General features: G+C 47.5%; 1 protein-coding gene across 2 annotated transcripts; it reads right to left on the reverse strand.

Moving 5' to 3' along the window:
• Positions 1 to 4: 4 nt before the first annotated feature.
• VPS16 (VPS16 core subunit of CORVET and HOPS complexes) lies at positions 5 to 26,017 on the reverse strand. Of its 2 annotated transcripts, XM_079783603.1 has the most exons (24): positions 25,823 to 26,017; positions 6,555 to 6,643; positions 6,248 to 6,345; positions 6,031 to 6,159; positions 5,797 to 5,941; positions 5,556 to 5,671; positions 5,330 to 5,452; positions 5,159 to 5,214; positions 4,725 to 4,814; positions 4,537 to 4,631; positions 4,311 to 4,387; positions 3,565 to 3,696; positions 3,340 to 3,467; positions 3,146 to 3,181; positions 2,862 to 2,970; positions 2,568 to 2,702; positions 2,364 to 2,472; positions 2,175 to 2,272; positions 1,983 to 2,090; positions 1,583 to 1,660; positions 1,321 to 1,490; positions 1,144 to 1,240; positions 412 to 515; positions 5 to 296 (listed from the first exon to the last, which is right to left on the reverse strand). In XM_079783603.1, the coding sequence occupies exons 1-24, from the start codon at positions 25,873 to 25,875 to the stop codon at positions 152 to 154; spliced, it is 2,520 nt and encodes an 839-aa protein (XP_079639729.1). In that variant the 5' UTR covers positions 25,876 to 26,017; the 3' UTR covers positions 5 to 151. The 2 variants fall into 2 exon arrangements, with proteins under 2 accessions (XP_079639729.1, XP_079639730.1); XM_079783604.1 differs by lacking the exons at positions 6,555 to 6,643; positions 25,823 to 26,017 and having other exon boundaries at positions 5,797 to 5,969; positions 6,248 to 6,342.
• Positions 26,018 to 26,124: the final 107 nt, after the last annotated feature.

A 26,124-nucleotide genomic window follows, 5' to 3' on the forward strand; every position in this document is an offset into this window, starting at 1 on the left:
AAAGCACTCTACGATGTTCACCTTTATTTACAACCAGAACCCTGGCTCCCTTCCTACCCCAGCTCCTCAGCAGAGCTCTGGGGGAGAAGCTGAAGGAGCAGTGACTCTTCTGCCACACCCAGGACCTGAGGAGACGTGCAGGGAGGGCCCCTCACTTCTTCTGGGCTTGTGCCCTGGCCCGCTGAATCTTGTCGGCCGTCGCCCCATCTGTGGCTCCAGTGCAGTGGGACAATACAAGGCTCAGCTCTGCCTCATTCCGGCGCTCGATGGCCACGTCTGCAGCCTGAGCCACATCCCTATGGTTTGAGCAGGAGGGGAGACGGTGTTGGGCTGACCAAGGACACAAACCATGCCCCTCACCAGTCCACTGGCTCCGCCACCTAGCACCCACAGGGCTCTCAGCCGACGCACCCAACAAGAAGCAAGGCCTTGACCTTCTGCTCGGGACCCACGCGGGAAGCGTACTTCTTCGCCTCATATTTGTTGTGTTGCTTCATGCAGATCTCCACAAAGGGCTTAGAGAGGAAGGGGATAAAGGGAGAAGATAAGGCAGAGCCCCCTTGTCATCTCTTACGAGCAAAAGCCTAACTGGATACGTTGTCCTTGTATATTTTATATATCCTTAAGTGTCTATAATTCCCTCACCCCTGCCCTGACACATGCCTGCAACAGGTGTGATCTCAACATTCTCAGGGCAGAAACAACCTAAATCAAAGGTCTGTTAGAGCCTAGAGACCAATTATTTCCATGTATCCACTCCACCATCCGGGCTACCCTTCCACAACAGGTGTTTCCTGCCTTCTCAGGGCCTGTGTTTTCTCTCATGGCTGCCCCACCTACCTACACCGCTGAACTGCCTGCCACCGAAAACACCCGCCCCTCAAAATAGCCTCCACTGCCTGGCAGATGTGTTTTCCCTGTCCCCCTCCACCCTCCACTCAAATTGGACTTTTTCCTTGACATCTCCAGGCCGACTCAGGCCCATTCTCCTGGGTACCTGACACGTGTACACAGGAAGCACCCACTAACTATTTTCATCAGTTGAACAGATGTGCCAGTAGGTCATCAGCCTATCTCTAGACCCGGTCCTCTCCCCAGGACTATCCTCCCTGGCAGGGGGTGGAGGGAGGGCCCCTGCCTCACCAGGTAGCCAATGGGTGATTTCTTGCTCTTAGAAAACTTCTCTAGTTCCTCCCAGTCTTCTAGATCTGCCAGGGCAGTCAGCTTCAGCCACCAGAGCCTGTGGGGAAGCTGGGCTTAGAGGTGCTGTAGGAGGGACACGGATCCCAGGACCTTTTTGAAGCCTGGGCCCTCACCAACCTCTTGTCGGGGATACGGAAGTCACGTGCCAGCTGCTCTGCACGCTTGTTGTGGCCACCAAGGATGAGGGTCGTGACTGTGTCATGTAGAGACAGGTCTAGGAACTGACCCCCCAGCTCATCTTCTAGGCGTCGCTGTAGCCGTAGGAGCCGCATTTGATCCTCTGTGGCCTGGAGACACGGATAAGGCAGGATGGAGATGAGAGAAGGGCAAAGTGGGAAGACTGGGAGAAGAGGCAAGGGAGAAAAAGAGTAGGCCAAACCTTGGCTGCAAACTCATTCTTGGCCTTGTAGAAGGCGTCGGCTGCTGTCTGCAGAGCTGCTACCCGCCCCTCAATACGCTATGAGGACAAGAAGGGAAGCCTGAGCTCACAGCTCAAGGGATCTCAGCCCTCCCCACCCAGGATACGGTTTTCTCCCTGATCCCTGTGCCAAGGGTCACCAGGACCAGCCTTACCCATTGGGTGAACCACCCTGGTGTCCCTAGTGGGAAGGCTAGCTCCTCTGGGACCAACCCTCATTCTGGCCTCATGTCTTCTCAGACTCTCCCTCGACAGTGAGGACCAGATGGGGTGTGTGCCAAGTATGAGGCCTAGATACCTGGTGAAGGAACCAGACCAACAGCCCAGCCCACAGGCCCCACCCGCTCTGTGGGCCTCAGACCTCCTCTGCAGCGTAGCTGGCTCGGATGTGGAAGCTGCCCAGCTCCTGGTGGTTGTCATCCTGATTGTAAAGGTCCTTCAGCGTCTCTAGCTCCTGGTGCTTACAGAACTGGAGCCAGGGCAGGCAATCAGTCAGTAAAAACAACTCAGGGGCTCAGGAGGCTCCAGGCCTACCGCTGCCCACTGCACACACCTGTCGGTACAAGCTCAGGGCCATGGGCTGGTTCCGAAGGGTCATGAAAAAATCTCCTCGGTTCAGCTCGTTCTTCAGGTGCAGCAACACCGTGAACACTATGGGACAATAAGGTGGGGTGGGGACTCCAGCCCAGCCCCTTGCTCAGCCCAGGGGCCCTGGCCTTGGCCTCACCCAAACCTTGCTCACCCAAGTCAGTGTCCCCACTCTCGATGGCCTTGCTCAGTGCCAGTTTGCTCCTCTTCATTTTTAGGAGAAGAGGTACCTGCTCCCCAGAGCGAGGCTCATACTCCAGAAGCTGTGCGGTGGGAAGGAAGACACAGAGAGAAGGAGCTGGCCTGGGGGCCTTGGAAACCCATGTCAGAGCATTTAGAAAGGGCTGGGCACCCACACCTTGATAGCCAGCTCTGTGCGGCCGCAGCCATAGGCCCGAGCAGCAATGTCGGAGTAGGAGACACCAGGTGTGTCCCCCAGCTTCTGGTTAATGGCCCGAGCAACATCCTCATCAGACACGTCCTTCTGTTGTACCTGCAGAGGGAGGGGGTGGTACACACACCTGGATCTCACCCTTCACCCCACCGGTCCTCAATCAGAACCTGGCCCTTCAGCCCTACACTTCATATTTCCTACACCTCACCAGGGTGTGGAAGTCCCTAAATGCTCCTGGATCCTGTGCTATATCCTCACCTTGTAGCAGGCCCAATGGGCCAGGATCCTGCTGACACCCTGTACTTCAGGAAGGCGCAAGTACTCGCATATCTGGATGGCCAGGGGGTAGAGCCTCCGCAACACAAGCCTGGGGTACAGGGGTGAGGTGGGGTAGAGAGAGAGCGCAGAGTGGCCACAGTCTGTAACTTGGGCCTCCCAGATCCCAAAGCAATGGGTCAGGTGCAGTGTCCTCAAGAGCCCACCAGGGGCTGTAATGCTTGCCCACTTAGCACCCTCTTCTCACATCCTTGGGCTTACTGTACCTGTCTAGCAGCACCTGGATGGTGAGCTGCTTGTATCTGCATTTTACTTGGTTAAGGATCCAGCTGGTAAATACGCCTTATTTGCTAAAGACCTTCAGGCAGTATCTCTTCCCCCTGTATCCCTGGCAACCCTCCCTCCACCCCCACCCTGCCACCCCTGGCTGTGAACACCCTTCTAGCAGGCTTGTGGATACTGGCTATAGGTGAGGGGGATCCCGATGTGATAGTCCCGAATGGCATTGAGCACACGCAGGTCCTGACACATACGCACGAAGCCATCAGGTGGAAATCTGTCGAGGAAACACTTTCCAAAGGAAGCAGCCTTCGGAGAAGAACCAGAGGACAATAGAAGTGAGCTCTCCTCACACAGCCCAATCCTGCCCAGTGCCCCTCCCACTAGCCCTGTAGCCCAAGCCAACCCTGAGCAGACTCTTCTGCATGTCTGGCCGGTGCTCATGTCCCGCAGCCTCAATGCACTGCTGCACAGCCTGGGTCAGCTGCCCCAGCTCCTGGATCTCCCGCAGGTACTCATCCGCTTTCTGGCTCTCTTTCTGGGGGAAGTGGGGATGCCAGGATAGAGCATCATGATGGAGAATACTCCCACATCTGGCCCCTAGTCCCTCTGGAATGTGGTTCAAATGAGCTGCAGAGGCTAGAGCCCAAGCTACCTCAGCCCACTCAGTCCACCGAGGTGTTCAGTATTCCCCACAATTGCCTGTGAGAGGCCCTGAGACCTCTTTAAAAAAAAATATATATATATATGATTTCAGAGAGGAAGGGAGAGGGAGAGAGAGATGGAAACATCCTGCACATCCCCTACTGGGGATCAAGCCTGCAACCCGGGCATGTGCCCGTGACCGGATTTGAACCTGGGACTCCAGTCCGCAGGCCGACGCTCTAGCCACTGAGCCAAACCAGTTAGGGCGGTCCTGAGACCTCTTGATAGTAGCCCTGACTTGTGCCTGGGCTGGGGATAGTGGGGCCTCCCTGCCCCTCCCTATTACCACATGGAGGACCCCATGTCACTTTAGTCCACCTGAGCTGGCCCTCTCCAGCCCAGTCTAGTGCCCTGCCTGGACCCCCTTCACAGGTGGCACCTGGCTGTGCCCTCCCATGCCCAGGAAGGAAAGCATCTTGGGGCCCAGGGAGAGGCCCAGGGCTTTACCTCATATTCCTTCTGAGCCTCTAACAGCAGTGCTCCAGGGGCCATTGAGGCAATTTTGAAGATCTCCTCGCTGGCCACTGGGGAAGGGATATGGTGAGTGTAGGAGGCAGGCAGGGAACCCTCCGCTCTCCCTCAATGCTCTAATCCTGTCTGGAGCACTGCCCCACAGCAGTGGTGCCAAGGTGCCCCCGCCCCAGGTCTTACGGTGCCTTTGTGAGGGCCTCACCTGGAACCTCATGTAGGAACTCATGGGTGCTGCGGGAGAAGATGCGGACCCCATCCAGCTCAGGTACCAGGTAGGAGTCCTCATCCAGCACAAACCTGAGCTTGGTCAAGGTTCCTAAAATGGGACGGGACAGATGACCCCCCTTCCCCTCGCCTCTCCCATCCCCACAGGTAGCCCTCCAAGGATACTGGATGCTCTCAGGTGCATCACCCACCACCATCAGCCGCTTCTCCCAGGCCACCACAACAGCCCTCTCCTTGCTACGAGGACGGCTGCACCTGTGGGCAGCACCACACATACATGTTTGAGACATACACCGGACACCAGGCCCTCAGCCAAGTCTCTCACATCACTGCTTATATCACTTTGCCTTGGGATAGTCCTGTGCATGCTTCCTGCTCCTTATCCCATCCTCTGCTTGACTTGAGTGCTTCCCTTTCACCCTGTGCTGTCAGCTCCAGCTGAGGCCCACAGCGGGCAGGGGTTCCCCTCAAGCGTGCACTGGCAGAGAAGATATGATGCAAGCTCCACTTGGCGTGGCCAGTAGACAGGATGAATCAAAGTATCCCAGGAAACAATGCTATGTCCACCCTCACCCCCAGCATAAGACTCCCATCCTCACCAGACCATCTGCTTCGGGGGGGCCCGGATGTTGCAGTTGAACTCGCAGAGTTTTTCCTGAAAGGATGCAGGGAATGTCATGGTCCTGTCCAAGCACTCAAGTTAAAAAACCCCTTCTCTACCCAAATCCCTGGACAAGGCAAAGTGCCCCTGTGTTTTCCCAGGATCAAACCTTGAGTGAAGCTGTCCCCATCCAGATATAACCCGTGTCTGTGAAGAGTGCCAGGTGTCGGTAGGTGAAAGAAACAGCCATCTGCAGGAAGCTGCTCACTCCTGGGGCCAGGCCAGGGGGTGTCTGAAGCAGGGCCAGGGAGGACATCCAAAGATACTAACTTCTCAGCGCCTCCTCCCGGCCTCCCCCAACCCTTCCATTTCACTCCCATTTCACAGGCCCTCACCACGGTGGAGCAGGCTGCATGGTCCAGGAGGTAAAGATCGGGCCCCACAGCCAGAAGAATGTGTGCCACTCGGTCCTGGCACAGTGTGGTCCAGCACGAGGGTGCGCTCTGCAAACCTGTGGTCAGGCAAGAGGACAATCCCAGGATGACCAGAGCCCAAAGCGTCTGCCTCTGTGGGTCCCGCAGTCTGGAAGCACATCTGTGGGCACTGAATGATTGTCTCAGGGGTGTCAGCACTCACCTGGCACTTCTGGCATTCGGCGGAGTTTGAGGTCACCCACATTGGCACTGAGGGTGAAGCGGTGGGCCCCTGTGAGGATGGCCACTCCGGAACCAAACTCAGTATGGAAGATTCGAGCATCTAGAACCCGATTCTGGAGCACCTCCTTGAGAGAGGGACAAGTGGAGAGGGACCTTGAAAAAATCACAGGGTCACAGACTCCATCCCTTTCCCCCAGCTTCCTGTGGCCCCTACATTGCCCATACTGAAGTGTCTCCGGAAGTCCCCGTGAAGCCCATAAACCAGTACTACACCATCTTCCTGCACGCAGAGGAGCTCCTCTTCAGCCGACCAGCCCAGGGACACCACTGGCCCACTCTTCCACTGCAGAGGAGAAGAAGTTCATGAGACTATCTTGGGGCGCAGAAGCGCTGCCTAGCCCCCAGCCCCAAGGCAGGCCAAAGGCGCTCACCAGCAGACTGGCCAGAGGCATGCCAGAAGCAGAGTAGATGTCAAGTACCGGCCGTACGCTCGCAGCCTTCTCCTTCCGCCAGGGGTTCCTCAGCAGTGCTGCAGTTGGAGAAGAGACCTCCTGTCCTAGTTCACTAGTCCCAGCCCATGGGAAGCAGGCCTCACGAGAACCAGAATTAAAAGCATCTCAATTTGGGGGGAGGGTGGCATATGCCAGTGAGAACAACCCAACAATAAGACCCCTAGGGATCAAGAACCTTGAGTTCATCCCATGGTCCCAGAGCACGCGAGGCAGAGGGGTGACTTACCAATGGGGCCTCCATAAGGCGCAGCAGCCACCAGGCAGTCCCTGAGCTCCTCCTTCAGGTCCCAGTCCATGCTGTACAGCTCATATTTCCTGCCCACAGAAAGGTGAACAGAAATTAGGCTTCTCATGCCCATGCATCTGGATGAAGTGAGCCCCAGAGGAACCCCTAAAGCCTCCATTTGTTCTCCACAGGAAACTTGAGGCCCCTCCAGGGGCGGGGAGGGAAGGTGATGACTAGAAACAATATGCATGCAGCATGGAAGGATGGGAGCACAACGATATGGGAGCACAACATCAATCAGCTGCCCCCTGTATGACCCCCTTCTGAGGATTGAGCCCAGGAGCCCATAAGCCCGCAATCAGGGCTTGTGCCCTTGACAGGGAATCGAACCGGCAACCTCTTAGTGCACGGGACAACGCCCAACCAACTGAGCCACACTGACCAGGGATATTTCTGGTTCGTAACACTGAGCCAGGTCATGGGCTTTATACCTGGGGGTCCAGCTCAACACTAGTTAATAAAGAACTCCGTTTCAGAAGTACTGAGTTGGCAGTGCCGGAAAGAAACCCAAGAGGAGCTCTTCAGTCCGTCCAGAGCTGGGGAGAATCCTGGGTTAGAGATGTCAATCTGTGAATGCTTGGCTTACAATAGGAAACTGAAATCACAAGCCAGCACAAGATGACTGCAATCTGAGATGTGTGAGGAGAGTGTGTGCCGCATGAGAAGACAAAGTAGGAGGGGAGAAGGGAACAGAGGAGTAGGCACTATTCCAGGATGTCAAGAAAAAAAACGGTGGTTAAGGAGAGTGCTTTGGGGGTATCATTTCAGGAGCCTTCCCATTAAAGATCAGAAAGATGCTTACCATTACCTTCTTTCTATTTCACATTCTTCTTGGGGTTCTAGCCAAAATAATTTAAGAAAAAAAAACACAGAGAAGTTTCTATTTTGGAAAAGGAGATTGCTACTATTTACAAATAATGTGATTGTCTACTTAGAAAATCCAAACCAGTCTATGGAACAATGAATAAAAGAGCTCAGTTGAGTGAGCAATGGAAGTCAATTTATTCTTTTTTATAAATATTATTATTGAAAAAAAATTTTCTTAAGAGAGAGAGGAAGGGAGAGGGATAGAGAGATAGAAACATCGATAGGAGAGGAACATCATCAATCGGCTTCCTCCTGCTCACCTCCTACTGGGGATCAAGCCTGAAACTGAGCATGTGCCCTGACTGGGAATCGAACCAGTGATCTCATGGTTCCTGGGTCGACACTCAACTGCTGAGCCACACCAACCGGACAGAAGTTAATATATTTTCTACACCAATCAACTGTCTATATACTATAGCAAGAACCAATTAGAAACGTAACTTTAAAAACATCCTGATCATGACAGCAATAAATCTATAAGGAATCCCAAAATAAACATTTTTTTAAATATATATTTTTATTGATTTTTTACAGAGAGAAAGGGAGAGGGATAGAGAGTTAGAAACATTGATCAGCTGCTTCCTGCACACCCACTACTGGGGATGTGCTCGCAACCAAGGTACATGCCCTTGACTGGAATTGAACCTGGGACCCTTCAGTCCGCAGGTCGATTCTCTATCCACTGAGCCAAACCAGCTAGGGCCCAAAATAAACATTTTTGCAATCATATAAAAATTTACTCAAGGATATAGAACAGGGATGGCGAACCTATGACACACGTGTCATCACTGACACGCGTAGCCATTTCTGATGACACGCGGCCGCTTAGGCGGCCCCACGCCGAGGATGAAACATTTGCTGCTCCTGAGGATGAAACATTTGCAAAATAATGTTTTTTCCTCAAAGTGACACACTACCCGAGTTATGCTCAGTTTTTTGGCGAAGTTCGACACACCAAGCTCAAAAGATTGCCCATCACTGATATAGAAGACAGAAAAATATTCCAAAATGATCTATAAATGCACAAGAATTCCAATAAAAATCACCCCCAATGATTGGGGGGAAGGGAAGCACAAACTGATTCTACAGTTTGTCTGGGAGGGAAAAGGTATCTGAAAAAGTAAATACTAGAAGATATTTAGAAACATTTGAAAATATGAGAACACATGTATATTAGATATCAAGTATATTCTATAATAATAAAAGCATTACATGCTAATGAGATCGGATGTCCTTCCGGATGAAGCTGGGGCTTCGAGGGAAGCCCTGGTTCCGGGTGCCAGAGGGAAGCCGGTGCTGGCAGCCAGCCGGGGGAAGGAAGGCCTACTCTCGCACGAATTTCGTGCCTCGGGCCTCTAGTACTACATAAAACTAAAGTTAATTACAACTTGTTTTGGCACAGGAATAAGCAAATAGATCAATGGAAGAGAGCAGAATCCAGGAAAAGACCTGAGAATTGAACATGTAATAAAAATGGCATTTCAAATAGGTGCAAACTGATACTTGAAATGAGACAATGGCCCATACAGGAAGAATCACAGTAAACACTATTTCATTACTCAGTCTCTACAATAAAATATTTTCCAGACAGAATTCAAAATTTAAATGTTAAGCCACAATGCAAAAGACCAACAAATAAAAACTAAGAACTTCTGTATACTTCTATGCAAAAAGGGGTAAAAATAACACATTTGCTTACATTTGAAAAAAAGAAACTTTGGTAAGATTTACAAGAATCTAGTAACAATGGTTACTTGTAGGTGAGGGATGGAATTACTAGTCGAATAAGAACAAGGATAAGAATGAGACTTTGAGTTTTTAAACATTAACAGTTCTTTGGTTTTTAAGAAAGTTGTTTTTTTTTTTATTATTATTTACTGATTTGAGAGAGCAACATCGATTTGTTGTTCCACTTATTTATGTATTCATTGGCTAATTCTTTTTTTAAAATCCTCATCCAAGAAGTGAGGATATTTTTTTCATTGATTTTGAGAGAGTGGAAGAGAGTGGAGAGTGGGAAGGGGTGGGGGGGAGAGAGAGAGAAACATGGATGTGAGAGAGACACATTGATTGGTTGCCTCCTGCACATGCCCTGATGGGGGCTGGGGGAGTGGGGGGGCAGGACTCAAACCTGCAACCCAGGTATGCGCCCCTAATCAGAATCTAACCCAAGAGACCCTCTGGTGTGAAGGCCCATGCTCTAACCACTGACCCATGCTGGGCAGGGCCATTAGCTGATTCTTATATGTGCCCTGACCAGGGATTGAACCCACAACCTTGGCGTACTAGGCCGACGCTCTAACCAACTGAGCTACCTGGCCAGGGCCAATACTTATTTGTTAAGATAATTAACATTAAAAAAATTTTATACATTAAAAAATCCATTAAAATAAAGCAGGAAGACAAACTATGGAGAGGGGGGAAATGTTTGTGATACACATGAAGAGATATTTTCTTAAAAAATACAAAAGGCTCTAATTAATTTTATTTTCTTTATTTTTTATTAAATTTATTGGGGTGACATTGATGAACAAAATTACACAGGTTTCAGGTATACAATTCTACAACACATCATCTGTATATTGTATTACTAGTAGCCCATTTGCAGGAAGAATCCTGCAAGCGGCTGCTGCGGCCGCGTGCGCTGCCGCCGCTATTGCGGCCTCTGCACCCGTGCGCCACCCCGCTCTGCCCCGCCCGGGCTTTCCCTCTGGCAGCCACCTTGCTTTCTGCTTTTCCTCCCTCTTCCTTCTAAGTTGTCTTCAGTCTTCACTCCTCCCTCCCTCAGCATATGCAAATTAACTGCCATCTTTGTTGGGTAATTTGCATACTTGCCCTGATTGGCTGGTGGGTGTGGCAAAGGTATGGTCAATTTGCATATTACTATTTTATTAGGTAGGATGTTTACCACCCAAGTCAAGTTTCCTTCCATCACCATTTATCTCCTCTTTACCTTCTAATTAATTTTTTAAAATGAAAATAAAACTAAAGTAGAAAGCTAGTCAAAAGCCATATCATACTATTTTATGTGAAAACACTTTTCAAACTACACATAAAAATCTTAAAAAAATATAATCTAATATTTTTATAATGTGAATTATGGAAAAGTCTTTTAGAGCAAGATACAAAACCCAGAAATTAACAAGGAACAGAATTTATTACATAAAATAGCTATTCAACTTTTAAATGTGTACATCCTCTGACTTACCAGTTTCCTTCCAAGAGTCTAACTTAGAAAACTACTTGTACAAATGCACAAAGGTATGAATGCACTGCAGCACTATTTTAAATAGTTTCAGAAAATCCTGGAAAAACCTTCTTAAATAGCCACCAAAACAGGACTGGTTAAATAAACTATGGTATGCCCAATATCATGTGGCCATTAATAAGGTGGCTCTGGCCCTAGTCGATGTTTTCAGTGGTTGGAGCATCAGTCTGAGCACCAAAGGGTCTTGGGTTCAATTCCTGGTCAAGAGCACATACCTGGGTTACAGATTCAACCCCTGGCCCTGGTCAAGGCACGTGCGGGACACAACCAATTGATGTATCTCTCTCACATTGATGTTTCTCTCTTTCTCTCCCCCCTTTCTCTCTCTCCCTTCTACTCTCTCTAAAAAGTAATGAAAAAAATATCCTCGAGGTGACTGAGGGTACTAACATGAAATTATCTCTAAGACGTTGTTAAATAAAAAATGTAAGCTGCTGCTCAATATGAACTCATTTATGTAATAAAAACTGAGCACATATATTTTTCTTAAATGAAAAGGAAGCCCACTGCTTGGGAGAATATATTTGCCAAAGATACTATTTTTATTGATTTCAGAGAGGAAGGGAGAGGGAGAGAAATAGAAACATCAATGATGAGAGAGAATCATTGATTAGCTGCCTCCTTCACGCTCCCTACTGGGGATCGAGCCTGCAACCCGGCCATGTGCCCTGACCAGGAATTGAACTGTGACCTCCTGGTTCATGGGTCGACACTCAACCACTGAGCGACACTGGCCATGCTGAGCATGTGTGTGTGTGTGCGTGTGTGTGTGTGTGTGTATATATATATATGTATATATGTGTGTGTGTGTGTGTATATATATATATATATATATATATATATATATATATATATACTAGTGACCCGGTGCATGAAATTCGTGCACATTAAAAGGGGATTAATTAGAGGAAATAATTTAATATTGCTATTTGCCCTTTCTCTATAATAGAAATGTCAGAGATGAAAGAAAATTAGTAAAAATATATGAAAACCTTCCTCCTGTCAGAGTCTGGGGCACACCACGGGACTCAGAGTCAAGTCCCCGCCCATCCACATGCACCTCAAAATCGCGTGAGACCTAGACCCAGCCGCCCCTCCCCCCATTGGGCTAGATCTAGATCCAGACCCGGCCAGTCCCACCCTTGTCAAGTCCTGCTGGGCAGGGGGCGTAGCCTCAGGTCCCCTGGCCCGGCGCCAGGACAGGGGGCGTGGCCTGAGGTCCCCCAGCCCAGACCCGGGTGGGGGGTGTGCCTAGAGGTCTTACATCAAGCCCCACCAGGTGGGGGACATGGCCTGAGGTCCCCCGTCAAGCCCCGCCAGGTGGGGGGGCGCAGCCTCAGGTTTCCCGGCCCAGCACTGGGAGGGGGGGTGCAGTCTCAGGTCCCCCGTCAAGCCCCGCTGGGTGGGGGCGCGGCCTGAGTTCCCCTGACCCAGCACTGGGGGTGCACCTTGAAGTCCCCCCATCAAGCCCCGCTGGGTGGGGGACACGGCCTGAGGTCCCCTGTCAAGCCCAGCTAGGCAGGGGGGCGCAGCCTCAGGTCCCCTGGCCCGGTGCCGTGGTGGGGGGTGTGGCCTGAAGTCCCCTGTCAAATCCCACCTGGTGGGGGGAGCAGCCTGAGGTCCCCTAGCCCAGCACCAGGATGGGAAGCACACCTTGAGGTCCCCTGTCAAGCCCCGCTGGGCGGGGGCGGGGGGGGGGCGTGGCCTCAGGTCCCCTGGCCTGGCACTGGGGCGGCGGTGCAGCCTGAGGTCCCCCAGCCTGACACCAGGGTGGGGGGCGCGGCCTGAGGTCCCCTGTCAAGCCCTGCCGGGTGGGGGGTGCAGCCTGAGGTCCCCTGTCAAGCCCCATGGGGGCTGGGGAGGGCTTAGCCTCAGGTCCCTGCTGATTGCTCGTTAAGGCTCCTTATGGGAACTTGGCCTCAGCTGTGGGTTCAGCCATCTTTGTGACGGAGTGATAATCAATTAGCATATTCCCTCTTTATTAGATAGGGTGTGTGTGTGTGTATATATATATATACACATACACACATATATACACATACACACATATATATATATATACACATATATATATATATACACATACACACACACACACACACACACATATATATCTTTATATATATACACATATGTATACTTTTACAAGCATATTTACACATAATCACATGAATTATAAAAATACATAGAAAAAACGCTCAGAGGCCTCCACATTAAGCCAGACAGCGGTCACTTTGGGGGAGAGTGGTGAGTGGGGGAAGGAGATAGGGGGACTTCCAATTTATAGGCCATATACTTTTGTATTATTTGAATTTTTTACAATCCCATATGCCTTTCTTTTGACACTTCGTTACTAAAATCATGGGTGAAAATCTGATGGGAAAATAGAGCCACACAGACCTAGCATGCCAGTTATCAATTCATTGCTGCTCAGCTCCCAATCCATGCTTCAATGTGTTGTGTTTAAGGGACAGCATACATTTTCCTTCACAGTGAGTAAGATGTTAAACTTTCTCAGTAGAGGGCGCTGGAGGGACACTGAATGAGGAAGGGGTTCTACTGCTGCTTCCAGCAAGGCTTAGCCAGGAGCCAGGGTGTGAGATATGGGGTGGTGATCTACCCCGGCCATGCAACAGCCTAGAAGGCTTGCCCAGACTAGTGATCACCTTCCCTCGGCTCCCTGGACAGACACCACATTCCAGGCCTCCTGCCCAGGCTGTACTTCCTCTGCACGCCAAGATGCTTGGCCACTGGCTGTCCTGCCTGCCCACTTGAGTGTTTCCTCTGATCCCCTCTGCAAATCCATGCTCCCAGCCACTGGCTGTGGCTCACCTTACACACACTGTGTGCTCCAGGCTGCCTGCTTGCACCAGCTACCCCAGCTTGCACCAGTTGCAGCTCACCTATATTCTCCTACCCCCTGAACCCCAGAGGGTTTCCTCTTTTTTTAATCCTCACCCAAGGATATCTTCCCGTTTATTTCTAGAGAGAGTGGAAGGGAGGGAGAAGAGAAAGATGGGAGGGAGGGGCGGGGGGGGGGGGGAAGAGAGAAACATTTACATGAGACACACACATCCATTGGTTGCCTCCTGCATGCTCCCCTACCTGAGCTGGGGAACCTGCAACTCAGGTACCTGCCCTTGACCAGGAATTGAAACTGAGACCCTTCGGTCTGTGGTCTGACACTCCAACCACTGAGCCAAACTGGCCAGGGCTGAGTGTTGCTTCTTGCTTTCATAGGAACTGTGGACCAGCAATGGCCAGGCAAACCAGTGAACTTCTCTGCCATCTAGTGGGCTAAAACTATACAGGGTGGGGCAGAAGAACAGTTATGAGTACTCGAAAGAGAATTATTCCTGTATTATTATTTATTATTCTATTATTTTCCATATGAACAACTGTAAATCTACTTTTGCCCCACCCTGTATTTTCTCCAATGAGGCCTAAACCCCAACCTGGGAAGGGCCCCCTTCTAAATCTGTCATTCCTTGGGTACTCTGCCTAGGCTACCATATAACATTTTCTTATCTCTTTACTCTTTTTTTCAGTTAATATAATAATTCCTTATATTTCTCAAACTTTCCCAGTTTAAGTCTCCTGATTGGACCTAGACTGATAAAGACTTGACTCTGAGAGTGGTCCCAAGAGACAGACCCCAAAGATGGGATTTGAAGGTTAGCTTGGTCGTGTGCTTAAAGCTTGGGTGCAGTGCTGAGCTCCCTGCCAATGGGAAATGGTTATTAGTAACCCATTGCACCCAGTGACATCACAATTAATCCAGCCTGCAGTTTTCTGTGGTGAAATGCCAAGACAAACATGTGCTTTGGGAGTGACTTCTGTGCCTGATTGTATGGCAGTAATAATGATTGCAAGGGCTGTGGTGTGGATGGATTATTTTGAGTGCACTTGAACATTTACAAAGAGAAAATTACAAGCTTGAGTCTATTAACTTTCAGTTCAAGTCATGGTCTGAGAAGCAGAAAGTGTCTATAACAGCCCTAAAACAATCTCATATTTATTACAGCCACACAGCTGCTACTGCTGAAAATCAAAAGCAAAAGTTTAATTAAGTGGGTTGTTAAATTATAACAGTTGAATTCACCAACATGTCATTTCTCATGTGAAACTTAGGGCACTAGTAAGGAAAGAAAGGAATCCTGAAAACTGGAAGGAAGATATCTGGTTAAACCCAGATGAAACTAACAATCCTGAACCCCCAATTCATTCTGAGTCTTCCTTACTAGTAGAAGTAGCTTGCACTCCTATGTCTGAGGACACTTACCTTCTTCTGCTTGACAACCTTTTGATGACCTCAATTGGGGCAGAAGTCTTGGGAGCCTCCCTCCCCAAGGCTGACCTAGCTAACACTACTGCTCTGTGGCTAACCTGTCAACAGAGACCAATACATGGCCCCAATATGGTACCATTCCCAGGAGGACCAACCTGCAAGTTGATTACACTGGACCTCTTCCACCGTGAAGGGGGAACGATTTGTCCTCACTGGAATACAGACACATTCTGGATGTGGATTTGTCTTCCCTACCTGTAATGCCTTTGTCAGCACCCACCATCTGTGGAATTACAGAATGCCTTATCTAATGGTGTGACATTCTGCAAAGCATTACATCTAATCAAGGATCTCATTTCACAAAAAGGAAAGGGCATCAGTGGGCTCAGGTCCAGGAGATCAATTAGTCTTACCATATACCCCATCACCAGAAGTGGCTGGCCTAAATTCATTGACAACTCAGCTATAGCACCAATTGGGAGCCAGTATCCTAAAAGGGCTCGTGCTTTGCATCACAGGCTATTACATGGTGCTGTTTCCTCTAGAGCAGTGATGGCGAACCTATGACACGCGTGTCAGCACTGACACGCGTAGCCATTTCTGATGACACGCGGCCGCCGAGGATGAAACATTTGCTGCTCCTGAGGATGAAACATTTGCGAAATAATGTTTTTTTCCTCAAAGTGACACACTACCCGAGTTATGCTCAGTTTTTTGGCGAAGTTTGACACACCAAGCTCAAAAGGTTGCCCATCACTGCTCTAGAGTCATAATCAAGGGATGAAGTGAGAGTGGCTCTTCTCATTATTACGCCTACTGACTCTTACAAAAATGTTGCTTCCAGTTCCATAACTTTGAGATCTATTGGTTTGGGAGGTTCGTCATCACGGGGAGAATGTTTCTACCAGGAGATACAACAATAGATTCACTGAATTGGAAGATAAGAGCACCGCCTTGCCATTCTGGGCTCCTGATGCCACTGAACCAACAGGCATAAGAAAATGGCATTAATTTACTGGCTGAAGTGATTATCCTGATTACCAAGCAGAAACTGAGTTGCTGCTACATAATGGAGGCAAGAAGGACTATGTCTGACACCCAGGGGATCCCCTGGGGCACCTCTTAGTACTTCTGTACCTGATCATAAAGTTTAAAGAAAAACCTCAGCAACCAAAAAAAGCAGAATGACTGAAATGAAGGTTTGGGTCACTCCATTATGTAAAGAACCAGAGCAGTGAAGGTTCTGGCTGAGGACAAGAAATGGGCAGTTGAAGGAAGCCATAGATAACAACTACAATCTCATGACCAATTACAGAAATGAAGCCTATAGTCACTTTGCACTTTTTCTTCACGCTTGTTATATGCATGTGTTTATATGTATACACTAGCCATTACCTTCTCTCTCCTTCCCATTTTTTATTTACACACAAATAATTGGAGGTTAACTTTACAATTTCATTTTCGGGTAACATGAATATTCAGTGGGACTGGAGGAGAAATTAATACAGTGATAGATATGACTGTTAAGATTGTTTTTTCATTTTGGGAAAGAGTATTTACTTGTAAGAAGAATAGTGGTAGCTTCATTAGCAAAAATATAGACTTTTGTTGTTATGAGGAAGTTCGAAAGTATATAGAGTGTGCATATGGAGCTGAGTAGTCAAAGGGTAGACGGTGCCAGTTATCAATTTATCTGTCAACTCCAAATTCACCCTTCAATACGTGCTCCATGTGAACTAGATGTTAGCTTTTCTCAGTAGAGGGCAGTGTAGGGACACTGCAGGAGGAGGGAACTCTGTTTCCAGCAGCAGGTCAGTCAGCAGTGTGGGTATGAGGACACCTGGTGATACTCTGCCTCAAACACACACCCAGAGCAATCCCTTGATAACCTCACAGCCTTGGCCTACACTGGCGTCCATTTTCCTGTGGCTCTCTCCACACAGACACTGCATGCTTCAGGTCTCCCACTCACATTGGTGCTCTCACTCTCTGTGCAACCCCATGAACCTGGCCACCAGCTATGGCTCATCTGTGTCGAGGGCTGCTTCCTGCTTGCATAGTGACTATGGACCAGCTCTGGCCCTGGCAAACCAACCATCTTCTCCACTACCCAGTGGGCTGCAACTATACCTTTTCCATCAAGGTTGGAATACCAATTAGGAAGGGTACATCCATCTCCTTCTAAGTTTGTCCTTCCTTTCTCCTCAGCCCTAGGGGAGGACAGAGTTTTATCTTACAGTTACTTTGTTATCACAAAAGAGTTCTTTATATGAAACTTCACTTATTTAGTCAGTCCTTGCTTTCTGTCTCCTGATTAGACTCGTACTGATGCAACCAGTGTACCACCCCATAGACCACTTACTTGTTACAACGGGGAAAACAGGACTTTACAATGAAGGATGTGCCATCACCATCCTAATTCCCTTGTGAATGTCAACATCCTTCATAGCAGACAACCCGCTATAATGCTGACTCCAGATGTGATGCAGCACAAACACCATGTCATTGCCTATAAAGCACTTCTGCCAAAAATGTTCAACTAGAATCTAATCCAGTGGTTCCCAACGTGGGGCACATGCCTCACAGGGGGGCAATTTGATTTTTCAGGGGGGCAATCTAGAATGAGTTATTAACAGTGACATTTTGCATTTCTTATGGTTCTAGGGGCCTCATATACAGTATATAAATATATATTGTGACATATTTATGCATTTCAGTTCTCTATTATGTTTTAAAACTTTATTTGCTATTTTTTCATATCACTTCATATTATTATTTTTTTTAACAATTTCTTAGTATTTATTCCCCAGTACTTCAACTGCCTTTTTATTCTTTTATTTTTCTCTTTCATGGATGCCATGTTCTTTGGAAGCTTGTTTAGACCAAGTTAATGGCCTTTTAGGCTTCCTCCACTTGAATAGGAGTTCACTTTTTTAAAAAATATATTTTTATTTATTTCAGAGAGGAAGGGAGAGGGAGCGATAGGGACATCAATGATGAGAGAGAATCACTGATCAGCTGCCTCCTGCACACCCCCACTGGGGATCAGGCCTGCAACCTAGGCATGTGCTCTTGAGCGAAATTAAACCCAGGACCCTTCAGTCCTCAGGTCGATGCTCTATACACTGAGCTAAACCAGCTAGGGCAGAAGTTCACTTTTTGAATAATAAGAATTATATGTCACGGGGTGGGGGTGGGAGGACATCAGGATTTTAGAAATGCTTAGGTGGGGCATGGCCAAAAAAAGGTTGGGAACCACTGTTCTAATCACATCTTTAGATATAATACAGTTTCAGGAAATACAGGCTATGATAGAGAAAAAAGTTAAAAGGTTCCACAGGAAGCAATGGGATAAATCCAGAAAGTGACTTGGTCTCTTTTTAAAATTTTAAAATTTTTATTTGATTTGAGAGAGAGAGAGAGAGAGGAAGGGAGAAATATCAATTTGTTGTTCCATTTATTTATGCATTCATTGGTTGGTTCTTGCATGTGCCCTGACTGGGGATTGAATCTGCAACCTTGGCACATCGGGTCGACCCTCTACCCAACTGAGCTAATGGGCCAGGGACTCCAGAAAGTGACTTGGACTCTTAAACAAGTCAATGTCATGAAAATAAAAAGTAGGGGTGGGAATGGGGATAATAACAAGTTTATAAGGGACTTAATTAAGAGAGGTAAGCAAATGAGTAATTCTTATTTAGGTCTCAATTTGAAAAAATTGGTTACAAAAAGACACTTTGGTCCTGGCCAGGTGGCTCTGCTGGTTGGAGAATTGTCCCATACACCAAGGTTTCGGGTTCAATTCCTGGTAAGAGCACATACCTAAGTTTTGGGTTTGATCCCCAGTTGGAGAACATACGGGAGGCAACCAATTGATATTTCTCTCTCACATCAATGTTTTCTTCTCTAAAATCAAGAAAAACATATTCTTGGGTGAGGATTTTTAAAAAAATGTACACTTTGAAGAAAACTGGAGACATCTAATATTAGATGATATTAAATGTTAATTTTGTTAGGTATGAAATAGATTGTAGTTTCATTGAAAAGTGTAATATATATATAATTGATTTCAGAGAGAAAGGGAGAGGTAGAGATAGATAGAAACATCTATTGAACCAGAGATTGGTGAAAAAAGTATGGCAAACTGTTGATACTTGTTGAAGCCGGGTGGTGAGTACATAGATGTTCATTAAATTACATTGACTATATTTATCTATATTTGAACTTTTCCTTAATAAGAGTTTTTTTAAACTTCCAAAGTAGTTGAAACAAATATTGCAACATGGTAACAATTTTAAAGCCTAAACTATGGCTATGGATGTTGATTATACTATTCTACTTTATTGTACATTTGAAATTTTTCAGAAGAAAAAGTTAAATACAATTTCCAAGAAAGAAAGGGGGTTCATCTCTATCCAATGCTCCAGGGAGTCAAGCTCAGACAATGTCTCAGCTGTGTCCACTGCAGTAACAGAATGTCACTGAGAACAGGGTAGTCAGACCAGAGTGAGTGGTCACTGGGAAGAAAGAAAATGGAAGCAAGTATAGATGGTAGTTTTCAGATTTTTGGGAAGGGGAAGGAAAAGACAGGGCAAAGAGGAATTTATTTTTTGAATAGGGAAGTTTCTTTTTTGTTAGGATGGGGAGATTTGAGTATACTTGAAATCTGGTAGGGAGCACCTGGGGGTAGGGATGGTGGAAAACAATGTCGATCAATGATCTTCAAATTTCCCTGCTGCAAAGAAACACCTGGGTTCTTGTTAAAATACAGATCGAATTCCCAGGGCCCATCCCAGGGATAACAGAGTATATTGGACTTAAGAAGTTGCATGTAGCCAGCATCTCAGGTGATTTGACATAAGGGGTCCTGGACAACAGGAGAAACACTGGCTGAGGGAGGTATGGGTGGATGGAACATAGTTTCTGACAAGGGAGACAGGTGCTCATCTCCTCAGAGGGGTAGGAAATAGAGCAGGCAGGTTTGCTCGGGGGACGCCTAGGTCCTTCTATACAATGACTTCCAGTTCTCCAGGAAGCATGAGGTGAAATTAGCTGTTGGGAGGAGGGACCAAGGAGACTTTAATTTTCAATATTTCCAAAATGTTTTGTTTACAATTAAATGTTTCTTTGTATAATCTTCTAAAAGGAAAAGCAGAGCCCTTGTGATGAGTGTAGGCTGACCCCACATAACAGGATTGTGAAGGCCCAGTTGAAGCTGATAGCCATGGATTTGTAGTAAACTCAACCTGCCTGTGTCGGACCCTCATAGCAGTGTTCAGCAGCCTGGGTAGGGCACAGAGATGGTGAGTGGTGTGGTTCTGGGCCAGCCAGGTGCAATCAAAGGGCAAGGAACAAGATTGTCAGGGAAAAGGCAAGAAAGAAACGGAAATGACTGACCATGGCTGTACACCAAGCTGGACAGGGAGAGACACATTTATAGAAAGAAATTCTGCATGTGGACACAAAGAGAACAGCGGACTCCAGGAATGAGGATCACGGTGAGGTTGAAAGACAGGTGTATTAGAAGGTATCAGTGTCAGTGAGGACAGGAGCTTGTGGCCAGAGAGGGGGCTGTCTGAATTTAACGGTTGAAGTAGAGTAGTTCTGGATGAGAACAGCACACAGCTGGGGTGGCTGAGATGGATAAAATCACTTGAGTAGAGCTCATGGAACCCTGAAGCCAGGTGGTCAGGGAAGTTACCCTGGAAGGTGCAAGAACTGGGATGCTTAGGAGGCTGTGGGCCAAAGTCTCAAATCAAACAATCAGTGAAGGGTACAGTCCAGGAAGTTGGCAGCGACACAGACTAGGCTGGGAAGGAGGCCCTGAAGTGGGTGCGCAGTAAGGGTCAGGGAGTGAAGAGAATCAAAGCAAAGACCACCTCCCAAGGCTTTGAGGTAAAAAAGGCTTCGCAGGGACAGTGAGGTGACTCAAGCCTCGAGGGCAGCATGGGGTATGGATGGGCAGAGTGAAGGACAGCAGGGAGTGTGGCCTCTCAGAAAAGTCTAGGGGTGTAGACTTTGTGAGGACAGGCCACACCTTCAATGAGGAATGCTGGTTATATCTTTCTCTTCTACTTGAAGGTCCCAGAGTGGAAATTCCTTCAGCAGCAGTAAATGGACTCTAGAGTCTAATGCCAGGAAATCACTAAACCTAGTAGCTCTGGTCGCTCAATTCCAGCCTCCTCGAGGAAACAGTGAAGGAATTCTCCTGCCAGTGCAGCTAAAATGCTGGAAATGTGTGATCCACTACAGTGTGAGAAGAGCTCTGTGTGAAAATAGATGATCTCTAGCTCTGGCTTAGTTGGTTGAGCATTTTCTCATGCACCAAGGGATTGCTGGATCGATTCCCAGTCAGAACACTTGTTGGGGTTGTAGGCTTGATCGCTGGTAGGGGCCACGCAGGAGGCAGCCGATTGATGGTTCTCTCTCATCAATATTTCCTCTCTCTCACCCTTCCTCTCTCTCTCTTTAAAATCAACTAAAACATATTAAGAAAAAATACATGATCTCCAGCCTGTCCAGGCTGAGTTGACAAACCACTGGGAATGAAGAAGCACATTACATCTAGCCTTGGGGAATAATCTATTAATTACACAATATCCAGGCCCTAAAGAGAATCCATCATCATCCCTGAAATCCCTTGACTCCTACCTCCTTCAAAAACAAATACTGCCCTGGCCTGTGTTTCTCAATGAGTAGTGTCATCCCATGTACTGAAAGGTGGAGGGTTCGATTCCCAGTGAAGGGAATGTGCCTGGGTTGTAGGTTTGATCCCTGGCACCAATAGGGCACATGTGGAGGCAACTAATCAATGTGTCTCTCTGATGTTGATGTTTCTTTGTCTCTTTCTCCCTCTCTCCCCCACTCCTGCCTCCCTTCCACTCTCTAAAAATCAATGAAAAAAATATCCTTGGGTGAGGATTAACAAACAAAAAAACAAACAAAACAAAACCCAAAAAACAAACACAAATACTACTAACGAACTCTTGTACACTGTTGCTGGAAATGTAAAGTGATTCAGCTACCACAGAAAACAGTATAATAGTTCCTAAAAATATTAAGCAGAATTACCATAGGATCTAGCTACTCCATTTCTGGGTATATATCCAATAAAATTGATAACAGGGTCTTGAAGAGCTATTTTTACACTACTGTTCATAGCAGCATTATTCACAACAGCCGTGAGGTAGAAGTAACTTAAGTGTCTATTAAAGGATGAACAGAGAAGGAAAATATGATATACATACAATGGACTTAACAAGAAAGGTAATTCTGATACATTCTAGTGTCATGGATGAACCTTGAGGGCAGTATGGTAAGTGAAATAAGCCAGTCACAAAACAGCAAATACTGTATGATTCCACTTATATGACCTATCTAGAGTAGTCAAATTCATAAAAACAGAAAACAGCATAATGATGGTTGCCAGGGATGGCAGAGGGAGAGAATGAGGAATTATTATTTAATGGATATAGTTTTGCAAGATGAAAAATTTCTGGAGAGTGGTTGCACAACGATGTGAAAATGCCTCACACTTCCAGATTGTACTTTTGCATGAATAAGATAGTAAATTTCTTTATCATGTGTTAACTACAATTTTTAAAATGTTCATCTTTATATGTGCAAAAAAGAAAACAACCCAAACACACAAACTCCAAAAAATCTGCTAAAATAGTCTACTTCTAAGAAGAGTTTCAGAAATATACAGGGTTTGACAAAAGTAGGTTTATAGTTGTTCATATGGAAAAATATATAATCCTATCCTATATAATAAAAGCCTAATATGCAAAGTGTCCAGTTGTCTGTTCAACCAATCAAAGCGTAATATGCTAAGGATATGCTAAGGCTGCTCAACTGCTCGCTATGACATGTACTGACCACCAGGGGGCAGACAGTTGACCGGTAGACCAGTTGCTATGACATGCACTGACCACGTGCTCCAACCAGTAGGTTAGCTTGCTGCTGGAGTCCAGCGATCGGGACTGAGCGAGACAGGCTGGACTCGCCCTGGAACCCTTCTGCAGTCCCTCCTCGGCTGGCCAACCTCCCACGTTGCTCCCCAGCCCTGATCGTGCACTGGTGGGGTCCCTCAGCCTGGCCTGCACCCTCTCGCAATCCAGGACCCCTCGGGGGATGTCGGAGAGTTGGTTTTGGCCCAATCCCACAGGACAGGCCGAGGGACTCCACTGGTGCACGAATTCGTGCACCGGGCCTCTAGTACAAGAATAAACTGTTGTTATATGCTGTTTTAGAACCATATACCCTTCCAATACAGTGATTATGACCAAACAAATACTGAGTCGTTAGTGTTTATCAACAGTCTCCCCTGCTGGCTGTTAAGTTCTATGAGGGGAGACAGGGTCCATGTCTTTTTATTGGTTGATACATTCAGCCTGGCAAAGGGCTGAACAAAATTAATTAATGGGATTATCCCAAATTGGGTTTCTAGGATAAAAACAACTAAAATTCTGAAGCCCCATAGAATTAATCATCATTCCCTCTCCTTGCCTTTTCCAATTGGTAAGTTTTCCAGAACACTACTACCTTCAAAGAAAAAGAATCCTGTTCTATAGATAGGACTCAAAATGCTCTGTCTGCCACCTGTTTATCATTCATTCCTTTTACTCGAACCTGTAGTAAGTCCTGGCATGAGGCTATACACGAATACAGATAAACACCAAGTATGTGCACTTAAAGCATTTCCACTCTGGTGGAGAAGCGAGGAAATGCTATTTTATTTTCCTGTAAAAACCAACCAAACAAACCTATGCTTTAGCACAGGTTCTAGAATAAGGCTGGGTTTAAATCCTCACTCCACTACTTACTAGCTGTGTAACCTGGTCACCTAACCTCTCTGTGTCTCAGTTTCCTCATCAGTAAGAAAGGTTTAATAATGATACCTAAAAACAAACAAACAAACAAACAACAATAATGATACCTATTTCGTGGGATTGTGAGACTTAAGTTAATACAGATAAAAGTACTTAGCAAAGTGTATAGTACATAGAAAGGCACAACTTCTGTTAGCCAAAATAATATATGCTCCACAGCACGGCTTAGACTTCTACTCCTTTCTGCAGTACAGCACACACAGGTAAACAGGCTAGCCACGCAGGTCAACACTTCCACTTCCTGGTGCATCAACAAAGCTAATACGTCATATCATAAATAGGAGTTCGGTAATAATGAGGCCATTATTTTTAGTACTCTCCTATTTATCAAGCCTGCATAGGCAACATATATTTTCAAAAGTAATACAAGTTAATATTTTCAAAAGTGTATGCTGTGTTGTTGTAGACACTAAATTTCATGCGAATTACATCCCTTCTCCACAAAAACAGATATCATTGTTATTTCCTCACTTTACTGATTTTAACTAAACTTTTGCAAATTTTTTCCATATTGTATGGAAACATATTTACTAGAAATAACAAATGCAACAGAGGTCTAAAAATTGCCACAAGGCATTTGTCACTCTTACGGGCAAAATGGTGTCTTCTATTGAAATAAGACCCCAGCCCTAACCAGTTTGGCTCAGTGGATAGAGCGTCGCCCTGCAGAATGAAGGGTCCCAGGTTCGATTCTGGTCAATCATCTACCTTGATTGCCGGCACATCCCCAGTAGGGGGTGTGCAGGAGGCAGCTGATCGATGTTTCTCTCTCATCAATGTTTCTAACTCTCTATCCCTTCCCCTTCCTCTCTGTAAAAAGTCAATAAAAAAATATATTTTTAAAAAGAAATAAGATCCCAATGAGATGTCTTTGTGATCTTTAGTTGCAATCAATGAAGTGTTTTTTAAAAACTTTATTGGGCAACTACTTACTACATAGCAGGCACTGTTCTAAAGAAGCACTGGAGATAAAGAGATGTAAGAAATATGCTCTCAGCCCTCAAGGAACTTGGTTTAGCAGAAGAAACCTACTATACAAACATTGCCCTACTGTGCCATACATAACAGACCCTGGCACTGGGTCCAAAGGAAGGTCAGCTGTCTCTACTGGGTTGGGTCAGGGAAGAGTACAGAAAGGACCCTTGAACTAAGTCCTAAAGGATGAGCAAGAATGGTCCAGACAGATAAATAATGAAGGAAATGGCAGTGCCCACAGAAGGAACTGCACGCTGGGGCAGACACAGGGCGCCATGAAACCTCACGCTATACTGGGGTCCTGCTCTGTGCAACCGAACACAAAATTTGGGTACAAGAGGGGCAAATGAAGTTGGAGAGATAAATAGGAGCCGACTTACAGATCTAACAAGAGTAGTTTGTACCAAGGATAATGATGCAAACAATTTACACTTTAGAAAGATTAGTGGACTCTACCACTCCCAGGAGAGGGCTGTCCTTAGCTGGGGGGTCCCAACTAGCGCAGCCCCGGATTCACCGACGACGACTGGTCCCCTTCTCCCCGCCTTGGTCAGCACGGCTACCCCGCCCGCCGTGCGCCCCTACGCCTCTCGGAGCGCCCCGGTGGTCTGACTTCGGCAGGACCTCCGGGCAGGAGACTGGGCACTCGCTGTCACCAGGCGGCCTCCTTTAACGTGCTGTGAGCATCATTCCGGAGGCTGACAGACCTAGGCTTCAGCGTTGGGCTCTGCCCCTACTTGTGTGACCACCAGGCTTGCCTCAGTTTCCGTACGTTCAGTGGCAGACGCCGGGGGAGAGCCGGCGAGGGGCGGACCCCAGCGCCGAGTGACGGGGTCGCGCGCTGCGGGCTCCGCCCCGACTCGAGCCGGCGGGAGAGCGGGGTAAGCCAGGCCGTGGGTGGGAGGGCGGGGCGGCTCACCGATAAAAGGCAGAGTCCCCGAGCGGGTTCCAGTTCGCCGTGTAGCAGTCCATAGCTGGTGCAGGGGGCTGCTGGGCAGCACTGAAGGGACACCCGCCTAAGCAAGGGCTCCAGGCCGGCACTTCCGCTTCCGCCCTCCTGGATCACGTGGCGAGGCCGCCGCCACTGCTTTGAGCGCTCTGGGCAGCTGCATTCGGCTGCCGCCGCTTCCCCGCCCACACCCGGGCCTAGTGCCCGCCTCGGTGGGCCTGGCTCTGGTTCCTGCCCCGACCCGGCAGCCAGCCCCGCCTCCTTCCTGTCCC

This window comes from Cnephaeus nilssonii, assembly GCF_951640355.1.
Source record: "Cnephaeus nilssonii genome assembly, chromosome: 11".
In the NCBI taxonomy this organism is placed as follows: domain Eukaryota; kingdom Metazoa; phylum Chordata; class Mammalia; order Chiroptera; family Vespertilionidae; genus Cnephaeus; species Cnephaeus nilssonii.

What these genes read in the sequence shown, in the direction of transcription:
- VPS16 (XM_079783603.1), bottom strand. Translation starts at nt 25,875, where the DNA reads ATGGACTGCTACACGGCGAACTGGAACCCGCTCGGGGACTCTGCCTTT. An exon ending in GACACTTCAGTATGGGCAAT is followed by an intron (nt 5,942 to 6,030) that starts GTAGGGGCCACA and finishes CCCTCTCTCAAG; the next exon opens with GAGGTGCTCCAGAATCGGGT. An exon ending in GCACAGAGCTGGCTATCAAG is followed by an intron (nt 2,473 to 2,567) that starts GTGTGGGTGCCC and finishes CCCACCGCACAG; the next exon opens with CTTCTGGAGTATGAGCCTCG.